Source organism: Aedes aegypti, chromosome 1 (genome assembly GCF_002204515.2).
Source record: "Aedes aegypti strain LVP_AGWG chromosome 1, AaegL5.0 Primary Assembly, whole genome shotgun sequence".
In the NCBI taxonomy this organism is placed as follows: domain Eukaryota; kingdom Metazoa; phylum Arthropoda; class Insecta; order Diptera; family Culicidae; genus Aedes; species Aedes aegypti.
This window is the reverse complement of record NC_035107.1, coordinates 194,024,799-194,037,163: the sequence shown is the minus strand read 5'-3', so window position 1 is coordinate 194,037,163 and position 12,365 is coordinate 194,024,799. Positions and strand designations below refer to the sequence as shown.

General features: G+C 41.0%; 1 protein-coding gene across 1 annotated transcript; it reads right to left on the bottom strand.

The window, feature by feature from the left end:
• Positions 1 to 2,404: 2,404 nt before the first annotated feature.
• LOC23687633 (DNA-directed RNA polymerase II subunit RPB2) lies at positions 2,405 to 11,996 on the bottom strand. The gene is made up of 5 exons (XM_011494794.2): positions 11,827 to 11,996; positions 11,506 to 11,645; positions 5,943 to 6,029; positions 2,683 to 5,877; positions 2,405 to 2,619 (listed from the first exon to the last, which is right to left on the bottom strand). Exons 1-5 carry the CDS (start codon positions 11,843 to 11,845, stop codon positions 2,530 to 2,532), a joined length of 3,531 nt encoding a protein of 1,176 aa, XP_011493096.1. The 5' UTR covers positions 11,846 to 11,996; the 3' UTR covers positions 2,405 to 2,529.
• Between the last annotated feature and the right edge of the window lie 369 nt (positions 11,997 to 12,365).

The following is a 12,365-nucleotide window of genomic DNA, read 5'->3' as shown; positions in this document are numbered from 1 at the left end:
AGTCTTTTCGCATTCTGGTTTGAATAAACGTTGGGAAGAAGAAAATTACAGTTATGAAGAGCCGTGACCTTTTTATGTTTTGAACGGTCATGGTTTGCTTAGGATTTTGATGGTCATGTAGAAACATGTGAAAGTAGAGGTGGTAAATGTTTGCTACAGTACAATTCCCATCCCTGCGCAGGAGACTATGCAGGTACTGTCTAGAGCCGTGGTCACCAAAGTGCGTGATGTCTGTATCTCTTAAATCTGATAAGTTCCGCATATTGTTTCTTCGGGAAGCTGTTCTACTCCCAAAGTTATTAAGAACATCATACACAACCATTGCGAAAACTATCCACTATTAGGAATAACAATGGTTGAAAAACTGGTCTAGAGCAACCACGACAGAAACTGCGTCAGGTGGAAGTTCACTTCCCCATGGTTTCTTTCATACCAATCTTACACATTTGGTATTAGCCGATGAGTCCATTTACCCTTAGTGGAGTTATCCCATTCCAGCTGCCAACTTCTGAGCGTTTCCTCTTTACACGTGTCGCGGATTCCTCTGGTACCTTTTTGGTTGAAGCATTGAACATGATGATGCGTTCGATGGGCGTCATCCCGGCTATGATACGGCCTCTTTAGATGCCGTTCGGTATGCGCTTGCTACTCTTAAGCACATGATTCTATAAGGGGTCGTCCGTATACCACGTGGTCATTCATGCGGGGGTGGTCTGGAATCCCAAAAAACTGTCCACGTGGTTAATGGACAGCCCATAAGTGCTTTCCAACCGCTTTAGGTTTCTGCTCGTTCTAAGCGTTTTTGACCAGATTGGTCCTCCGTATCTTAGTATGGATAGCGCCACGCTTGCCAGAAGCTTGCGTTTGCTGGCAATTACAGCAGAGCTGTTAGACATTAAGCCGTAGATGCCCTTTTACAGGCATATTCAACATGGCTAGCGAAGCTGAGCTGGTCATCGATCATTACCCCAAGATGCCTTAAGGAACCGCTTGGACTCTATGGTGTAATCACCTACCGAGATAAGCGCCCGTTGCTCGGACTTGCGATTGTTGACCACCACCACCTCAGTCTTGTGACGGGCCAGTCCTAGTTTCCTAGACATCATCCATTCCTCAACTATGGAAATTGAGTGCGCTGCTGTCAACTCTACTTCCTCCATCGATTCGCCATAGACCACTAGGGTGATATCGTCGGCGAAGCCATCAATCCCGTCGGAAGGGGCAGCCTCAGTACGCAGTACCGGAGAATCCTACCATCAAAATAGCTTTCTAGAAGCTTACAGAACTGCACCGGTACCTTGAGGCGGTGAAGTGCGTGGGCTATCGCTTCCCAGCTTGCGCTGTTGAATGCATTCTTCACATCCAGAGTGACAACTACGCAGTAACACATACGTCGATAATTAATGTTAACATCAACTTGCAAATTATTTCAATGACTTTTTGGAAAACCATGTTTTTCTACGTGGTCACCAACCATATGGGGCATTATGAGCCATCCTACGGGGCAGTATGAGACACCTCATTCAATCGAATGATTTTTATTTAAAACAATATAGAGAAGAGTTAGTGATGAAGAGTACATTATTGGAAAGGAAATTGTATTAGCTTTGCTTAAAATTATTGATTGTGGTGGCCTATTTTTTAGATACATAATACATAGTAAACAGACCATGTCATACTAGTACTTAATTGCGATACTTGGTTCAACGTATTTTCTAGCAAAGTGTTCCACTTGTAATGGTGCATAAAGATGACTATGCAGTAAAAAAATAATCTGGTATATTTAGGCAATACATTTTTATGTTCAAAACATTGTTTGTTTTGCTTAAATCTAGGGGGCTCATTTTGCCCCGCCCCTACATTTTAAAAATAATATATTGTTTTTCATTAATTTTGTTCACGAACAAATCTAATTTCGCTCACGAACTGTTCATTATGACCAGAAATTTCAATGGATTGGTAAAATTTACCAGAATTTTAAATATAATTGTCTTATAGGCTTAATTAAAAACTGCCAAAATTTTAAGCTTTTCATGACGAAGAACAAATTTGTACATTTTTGTAAATATCTTGAGTGTTTAAATGAAAATTCTTACGGTTTTTATTGTGGTGGCTATTTGAGGCATCCTTTAGCAGATCATAATGACACTAGACATTAAAACACTGTTTTTGAGGTCAAAACCGGGGTGGCTCATATTGCCCCGTATGTTCATATTGCCCCCATTGCCCCTACTACCCCTAAAGTTATCATGAATAGCACACTGATCTATTCGGATAACTATCTTCGATCAGAAATACAGGCGATTGAAAAATGACAGTGATGCTCAGGCAGACAATCTACCCATTCCCAAATTCGCGAAGCCCCCTCAGCAATATAGGATGTTCTCAAAAATAACACACATGATTATAGGTAATGTAACTTACTTGAAATGTTTTAAGTTAAATCTGTCTTCACTCAATGATTATTACTATTAATAAAAAATGTACCTAATACATATGTCCTTCAGGAAGGGCCTAACACCCTCACGCCTACAGTACCATTAAACGCGGGGCGATGTTCATAGCCATCAGCTCCTGGAACAGCAGTTTTGCAGCATAGGGCAACTTTACTTGCGATATCTGTGGACAACGAAAGAAGATGTTCATATGCGTGATATCTACTGACCCATAAATTTAACTTACCTGAGTCTTATTTTTACATCCCTTGCATTCGAAGGTATTGTTGCGCATGTTGGCAATCGCGATCAAGCCGCAGAAGTTGCACACATGTATCCGGTACGGATCGGACACTTCGAACAAGCGCTCCCTCAAGAACTGGGCAGCACCGTGAGAAATTTGACAATCACGTTCCATCTCTCCGAAACGCAGGCCACCATCACGGGCACGACCCTCCATAGGCTGCCGGACCAGAATCTGCACCGGACCGCGAGCTCGCGAATGGATCTTGTCGTCCACCATATGCTTGAGACGCTGATAATAAGTGGGACCCAGGAACACCTGGGCATTGATCTTACGACCGGTGTGGCCGTTGTACATGACTTCGTTGCCACGCAGTTGATAACCGTACTCCTGGAGGAAAGTGGAAATCTTCTGCACGTTTACGGCATCGTTAAACGGTGTGGCGTCACCAATTTCACCCTTGTTGGAACCCAGCTTGCCCTGGATACACTCGATCAAATGGCCAATTGTCATACGCGACGGAATGGCGTGCGGGTTGATGATAATGTCCGGGGTAAGTCCTTCGCATGTGAAGGGCATATCTTCCTGGCGATACTGGATACCGCAGGTACCCTTCTGACCGTGGCGGGAGGCAAACTTGTCGCCAATCTGCGGAATACGAACCGAGCGGACGCGAATCTTGCAGAACTTGTAGCCTTCGCTGTTGAGCGTCAACATGACCTGATCGACGATTCCGGTTTCGGAGTTACGCAAGAAGGTGGATCCGTCTCGCTTGGTGTAGCGTTTGGTGGTTCCGTCCAAATCGTCGTCCGTTTCCGGAAGAGTGATAGTTTTGCCGATAACGACATCGTCACCGGAGACACGAAGACCTGGTGCAATGATACCGTCATCGTCCAGTTTGTCGTACAGCGCATTTCTCATGCCCTGGCACGTTTGACGGTTGGGTTTCTCGAACTGCTCTTCCTGATCGCCAATTTTCTTGCTTTCGGAGTCCTTGTACGAACGGTAGAACACAGATCGGAAGAAGCCACGCTCGACGGCGGACGCGTTCAAGATGACAGAATCTTCCTGGTTGTATCCGGTGTAGCAGAGAATGGCTACGATTGTGTTGATACCAGCCGGGAGTTCTCGGAAACGAAGATATTCCATGGAACGGGTGGTGACGAGGGGTTTCATCGGGTAGTAGAGTACGTGTGCAAGTGTGTCCATCCGGACGTGGAAGTTGGTAATGTAGACACCCATAGCCTGTTTACCCATAGCACTTTGATAGGTGTTACGAGGGCTCTGGTTGTGATCAGGGAACGGAATAATAGAGGCACAAACGCCCAGGATCATCGCCGGATGAATTTCGCAATGGGTGTAAGTGGTACAGTATGCGTACTCTTTGTCCTGTTTCAAATCGTACGGGGTCATGGCAATCATGACGGTTTCCTCCTCCAAGGTGTCGATATACTCAACGACACCGGAAGCAACCAGCACCTGCCATCCGTAGTTGTTGTAGTCACGATCCTTCAACATGTCGACGTGATTCTTACGCAGCAGGAGGCTTCCATTTTCCACAATCAGTAACGGTCTGCAAATACGTCCGGCATCGGTGTAGATTCGAATCTCTCGGTCTCGGATATCCCGAATCATAGACACTTCCGACACGATGATATCCATCTGACGACGCAGTTTCCTCAAGGTGGCCGTCAACTGTTCCGGATCACGATGTATTCCAACCCAGCATCCGTTGACGAAGATCTTGGTGGCATCGGCAATAGCTGAAGGGGCGATTTCTTCGAGATTTTCCATCGACCACTCTTCCAAGAACTCCAGAATGGGCGAAGGTTGCGATCCGACGGAAATGTAGGCCATCAGGGCCAAGTTCTTTACCAGTCCGACAGCCGCACCTTCCGGAGTTTCGGCAGGACAGATCATACCCCAGAGGGTGTTGTGCAACTGACGAGGCTTGGCCAGCTTACCATCGCGACCAATCGGAGAGTTTACACGACGCAAATGGGACAATGTAGAGGCAAATGTCAGTCGGTTCAACACCTGAGATACTCCAGCACGAGCCTGATGAGCCTTCTTCTGGTCTCCCCAGTTACCCGTGGCCAACGAGTAACGCAATCCGTCGGTAATGATCTTTGTTTTGATGGCCAGCTCCAGGTTGAAATCTTTTCCACGATCGATGAACTTCTGTGCATACATTCGTACCTCTTTCACCAGACTCTTGAATAATCCTCGGAACAACAGTGCCATCAACGGTCCAGCCAGATCCAAACGTTTATTTCCGTAGTGATCACGATCGTCCAATTCACGACGACCCAAAGCAGCCAACAGCAATCTGTGCACCATATAGCCCAGGAAATAAGCCTTCTTGGTCTCGCAGAAATCCGACACGCCCACGTGAGGCAACATTTCCTTCTGCAAGATTTCCTTAGCGTACTTTATACGTTTGTCCTTGGTGACACCCGGCCGAGCACCTCTCGCACCGATAAAGTTGAGTGCCACGTTCTGCTCCTGCACGACAAAAGCTTCGTCCAACGAGGGCTTGACCATTTCCATCATCTCCGGATCATCGAAGTCGTAGATAATGTGCTCCAGGATGTCACGATCTGCCACAAACCCGAGCGCTCGGAACACAATCATGATCGGGATTTCCTGTTTGACGTACGGCAGGATGGCAATCACCCGCTGACCGATGGCCGACTTTTTGATACTCTGACCACCGCGGGCCATCATGTTGCACCAAAGTGTGGAAGTTGGACGCGAACTGTGCTCCAGACACGATCGAATTTCCGACTTGTAGGCATACTTGCCATCCTTCATGCTGAACACGTACACGGTATTAGTGGCCATTTTCTCCTGCGCAATCAGCACCTTCTCCGAACCGTTGATGATAAAGTAACCACCGGGATCCAGGGGACACTCGTTCAATTCCGTCAAATCACGATCGGTCAACTGCGACAGCAAACAATACGTCGAACGCAACATAATCGGAATCTTACCGATGAACGTTTTCTGATGCTGGGTTTCGACCGGGTCTTGACCTTCGACGATTTTCGTCTTCGTAATGTCCACATACAGCGGGGCGGAATACGTCAGATTGCGGAGACGGGCCTCGTTCGGCATCATGGGCGATGGGGAACCATCCTTCTCCCAATGGGTGGGTTTCGAGAGGTAAATCTGATCGAATTTCAAAACGTATCTCGTCTAAAATGGGAACATACCAGAGTCATATTGCGTTTTGGAATAGTGAACACACAATCAGAACATACCGGCGTTTCAATGTCTCCCGAGGTGTGCTGCGCTTCGGCCGTCAGTTCTATGGCCGGGGAATCCTCGACGATACGTTGAACGGACATCTGAAAAATAAGATAAATTTTCCAATTAATTTCAATAAATAACTCTATGCCTTGGAAACAAGTTCTTATCAATGAATAATTCAACGGATCATCTCAAATCAAATTGAATTTTAACCTATGATATAAACCACTGATTCTCAGCTCATCTACTTATGCGGGCAACCTAAATGTTTGAAAAGCATATCGTGGGCCACAAGGAAAGTATTTGAGTATTTGAGGATCTATTCCAAAAACTTCATATGAGAATGGAAAAACAAACCTTTTTAATAACACGGACCCAGCAGTTCTTCAGGACTCCTGTAGATCAAGATCTTGATCATAACAATTCAGAAGGAGAGAAACTTCCGAGAAACTGACACTGAAGAAGAATGAAAATCAACTATTTTGCACCGAAGATCAAAATATTGTTAGAAGTTTTCGTAAACTGTTCTCTGTATTTGGAGTCCAATTTACAATCAGCCAAAAAACTTTTTTGAAAATTTGATGTAGTTTCGCCTCTCCCAAACCGATGGAGAAGAATTCGCTACAGAAACCATTCTTGTGTTTGAATTTTTCAATATTGGTTTTCGGCATTTATGCAGAGTCCACTCTTCAGCAGAGTCTTCCAAAAAGTATGGAATCAAAAGGATTATGCCAAGTATTCTTTAAACGAATTCATTCAGCAATACATAAAAAATAAATAAAAAAATAGCATCATATGTTCCCAAGAATCTAATGAATTCTTCTAGATGTTTTTCTTTCGATTTTCTAATAATTTCTTCAAGTATTTTTTTAAAAAACCTAAAATTGATGCCTGACTGTACCCCTGAACCAACCCTTAGAGGGATTTCTGGTGTAATTCCTGAAGAAAGTAAAAAGAAAATATTTGAAGGCATCCGTTTTGAAATTGAATGTATTACTTGTTGAAAACTAATAAAATACTTACTGGAATCCAGGAAAAGTCAGTGGAATTCAGGAAAATATATAAAATAATTGGAGTAGTTTTCGGAGGATATCCTGCAATACACGATATTAAAAAGTACACGAACTTATGCCTTTAAAATAATCACGGTTTAGAGTACATTGAGGAGTTTCTGGGCGTTCTCCTAGAAAAATTCAGATTACCCGGAGAAATTTAAAACAAATCCTACAAAAATCTCCACAGGAATCCCTAAACATTTTCCAGGGCGATTTTCTGTCGAATTCATTGCGAGATGCCAAATTCATATTCTAACGTTTCATGCAAAAATGTTGCATGATCATGAGCATCATTGACCGCCCGCAGTTGCTACTCCGTTATTGCAAGAACAGCTGTACTTACACAGGGAACCATCAGAGGCTACTCAGGATCAGTAGCATCTTCAATGTGTAAGTACTGGTGCTCTCATTGTTATAACAAACAATACCGGCGCCGGCTGCGTCCGTATGCAGGTCAATTTGGGAATGGAAGGAACGAATTCCGTCGCTCGCCCACAAAGGACCATGCAACAGATTCAACGGATCAAACACTACTCTCAAATTGTTCTTGTAAATGTTGCAAAACTATTAAGAGGAAAATAACCATCATCGTTTCACAAATTTCCAAAACCTAGCTCAAAATTGAAGTTATGTTCAAGGAAATATTTAAATTTAAACGAAAAATGTGGCTTTTAATTTTTGATGATTACTGATGATTAATGATAGATTCTTCAGCCCTAAAATAGACTATCAAATACTATTCCTGGAGTAAAAACATTCGATGATGTACAAACTTACAGAAATCGAGTCATTTCCAGATCGTGTCCGGTAGTCAGGGTGGCCAGTGAAAAGTCATTTTCAAATTCCCGGTTTTCTCCCGGTTTTTTCCCGATATTTCAAAAATATTCCCGGTTTAATTGAAAGCTAAGAAACGTAAATTACAATTTTTACCATTTAAAAATTGAAGTTTTTTTTACAAGTTTTTTGGTTATACGTCAAAACATTCTATTCGGGATTAGATAGAAATCAGATTGTTTTTCCGCGCATAGTTTTTTGGGCCATACTTTTTCTGCTAAAGTTTTGTCTGATCTATGAAACGATATTGTGCATTCAGATTAACTTTAGACCGAACTTCATAAGAGATATTATATATCACTGAAAGTTCGCCGAAGTTCGGCGTCGGCATTTTACCGTAGTGCTACGCCGACAAAGGCATTCCTTATGCGTCGGCAAAGCACCAAATTAGAATGCCGACGCCGAACTTCGCCGAAGTTTTGACTGCCGAACTTCTAATTGTCACTCGAATTGTCAATATTTTATCGTCTGTCGTGGAATTTGTTATGAAAACGTTTAGTGTAAACAAAATTGACTCTTGTTTGTTTGATAGGATCTAGTGAGTCTTAGAATGAATCATAGTTTTAACTTTTAACTGACACACAGTCTTAATAGTCTAAGTGATTCCGAAAAAAATGTTTAGCCATAGAATATTGAAGTATCAAATGGTATGATTTTTAGCTAAAATTCATAGAAAGTTGTAGAGTTGCGAGTTGTAAGCTTTTAAGAAAAATGTAATGGATAGCATCCAAACATTATATTTCGAACATGAAATTCTTCATGGAACGTTATGAAAAAAACACCATTTACTATTTTTTTTTTCTTGAATAAAAGGTTTTAAATTGTTGTTCAATTCATTACTGCATGAGAGTAAGTCTTCGTTTACACTATTTTTGAAATATCGGTCAAATCAGTTCCAATTGGTAACATTTCTATAAAAATTCTGTTTTCATATACTATCCCTGACATTATTGATTAGCTTGAGATTCAAATGTTGAAGCTATGGTAAAAATCTAAATCCAAAAATGCGAAAAATTGTTTGAACGTGAATTCAGTATACATAATGTTTCCGTGAGTGAATGAAATTTCTGGTTAATGTAGTGTATTCTGACAAATCATTACATATTATTTTTCATATGTTTGTACTGACCCATATACACACTAAGCTCATTTTACCATCTCAACAACTGAACAGTTCGGTGAAATAAAACACCGTAATTTCATCGGAATTTTACGGATTCCGGTGAATTTTTACCGAATACTGTAAAAATTTACCGAGCTTATTTATTTTATCGAACTGTTCGGCTGTTGAGATTTCACAGGAATCCGTAAAATAATTTAAGTGTGTAATGTACTAAAGAAAACAAGGCTGAAGTTTTGTTCTCTAAAAGTCAGAAAAAGCGTTTGATCCTCGCATACTCTGGTGATAAACTTTCTACCTTCGAAACTATTATGCATTACTCAATCAATATCAATATCTTTATTAACGAGATTTTTAGACCTGGACTAATTTATCTCGGTACCAACGGCTTTACTTTCCTTCCGAAGGAAGTCGTCACTTTGACTATTTGCGTCATTAGTGACTGTCTCAGGGATGGGATTCGATCCCAGGTCCTCAGCGTGTATTCTAACCGCTACACCAGATCCATTCCCTTAAGGTGATTATAGAACGAAGCCACACCTCAAATTTTCAAGAGCACAAGATTTGAAATCCCCAGTGTTGTGCACTTGAAAATTCAATATTAGGCTTCGTTTTATAATCACCTTAATACAGTACTTTGTTAAGTATCAGAGGATGGAAGAAATCTTAAAGAACGTTATTTTATGATCGCATTTTCGCATTTTTCATAGTGGTTGTACTGGTTGTAACTTTACCTGGTATGCAAAATTTTCCCGGTATTCATTGAAATTCCCGTATATTTCCCGGTTTTCTCCCGGTGATTTGAAATTCCCGGCTAAAATTCATATTTATATTTACGAATATTTTTGTGTACGCTACAAAAAAGATAATATTTATCATAAAGTGTTCGATACTGGAGGATCTTCCCGATTTTTCTATGAATCACTGAGGTATCAAACAAGAACTGTTCAGAAACCGATACTTCATTGCCTATCAATGAAAATGGAGTGATGCGATATGCTCTATACCCTGAGGATACGGAAAATGCCACAATAGATAAAAATAATGGCCGCAGTGGCTTACCCGAACAGAAGAGGAAGATAGATTGGAAGCATTGAAGTAAAATCTTAACTCTTGTATTCCGAGCTTCAATCGCTTCTTGTTCAACATGCTCGCGAAAAAGTAATTGCGACAGAGTGATTTTGTCTTCGTTGCCAAAAAGAGATGCGCTAAAATGCGCATTTTAGTGACATTCTTGCCAAACAACTTTGGTACAACCTGAAAAGAGAAGGCGCCGCCAAAGAACAATTTAGATCGCAAAACTATCGATGCAAATTAGTTTAATCATTACTTCACCGAAGTCCATTTATAAGCTTAATAAACAGAATTTTTTGAAAAAAAAATAATATTTAGAAAAACATCGAACGTAATCCCACATTTGTCGGTGTGAAAGTTTTCAGGTAAAATCCATGCAGATTTCATTTGAAAAATTACTCGACAAATGTTTGAACAACTGCAAGAGTAATTCAAGGAAAAAATATTAGAGAAGTTCATAAAAAAAATCAGGAGGAACTTTATGAAGGAATTTCCGGAAGAGCTCTGTTTAGATTTCCTGGAATAACCCCTGGAGGGGTTTTGTAGCAATTCCTGAGCCAAACCGTTGATGAACCGTTGAAAAGATATCTATAATATGGATTCATAAACATATTATAAAAAAGGGAAAAATTGGCGTAGGAACTCCTTGAGGAATGCTTGTATAGTTTCCTGAAAAATCCCTTAAAAATTTTCTTCTAAAAGAATAGAATGAAACTTTGAAGATTTTTTTAAGAACTGTGGCAAGATCTTTTAGAGTAACTACTGGATAAATCGGTGGAAGAGTCAGTAAAAACATTCTCTTGAGGAAATCCTGGAAAATCTGGGAAAATTTTCAGAGCAGGGAAAGTGTACCAGTTATGGACATAGTGCTTCCCTATTTGACCATATGCAAAATTTGGATAACTTTTACATTTTTAATCTTTTTGAATGTTTAAACATCAAGATTTATCCTTTATTTTACTGCTAAAACACAAAAGATTTTTCAAAAATGTGAAGGAATTCAAGATATCACGTATGGCGAAATAGGGAACCACTATGGCCATAACTGGTACACCTACCCTAATTCCTGCGTTGGATTTCCTGGAACAACTTCTGGATAAACTACTTCAATTATTCCTTAAAAAATCTGATGGAATTTTTGGACGCATTCCTAGAAGTTTCTTGGGAATTGATTTCTAGAAGAGCACCTGAAAGTATTCCAGAAGAAATCTCAGTAGAAGAATTCTTTAACCATTTTCTCGAGGAATCTGAAAACGAAATCCTGGAGAATAATCGCGGGAGATTCTCTGGAGTCAAAAACAAAGAGGAAAATTTTAACTTTAGAGACCTTCCATACAAATATACTTGCATCTACAAAGGAAACCTGCTACCAGCCTTAAGATTTCCTAAAGTCAAACATTTGTTTCTTCTTAACTTCACCTGAGCATACTGTGTTAAAAGTTTACGTATTCTTCAATAAACTATTAAAACTATCAACTTCAAAACTCTCACCTGAATGAATTCATCGAAACTGTCCAGCTGCTGCCGGACCAGGCCCTTCTCGTCGAAATAGGCGTTGATGACGATCCAGCAGGCTTCCTGCCACAGCTCGTGGGAGATTTCCTCTGGGTCCTCTTCCTCGAAGTGATCGCCTGTTAATTAAAAACCATCAATATTTTAGGGAAACTCCAAACTAGGCCTCCGCCACCATTTACACAAGGTCTCATTTTCTTCTTATTGTTGCTTTGGGTGCCAACTAGCAGCACATATGACGGAACCGAATTCAATCGCTCAAAAAACATCGAAAAACCTCATAATTCCAAGGAAACTTACCATCTTCGTTTTCAAACATCGCTACTGGGGCGATTGGTGATTATTCCCGATAAAAACTAAACTTTTTTCCCGGATTAAATTGGCGTATAAAATTTCTGCACAAAAGTGATGCGTCGTTTCTCCCTGATGGTGCGGCTTTCTTCTGGTGGCCGACGGAGCGAAAAACGCTATGATCAGTTTTTGACAGAAGGGCAAACTTCGTCGCGGACAGGGTCGTACTTCAACCGGGTGGTAAGCGAAATAAAAAAGGGATTTTGGCTGCGTACACAGAGAAATGAAACACGCTAATATCAGTTTACACACACGGGAAAAAATTCTGTAGTAAAAATGACTATTTTAGCTGACTACGCCCATTCTTGAAACTACCATGCAATTTCAGACCAATTTACTATGCTTACGGTACATCCTACCACATTACTGATACATTTGACAGAAATAATTTACAACAATCTGATTTCGACTACAGACATGCTAAAATCAAGCGCATTTCTGGTCTGCTGAAAATTGCCGGTGCGAGCGCTTAAGTTAACCCCCTAAAA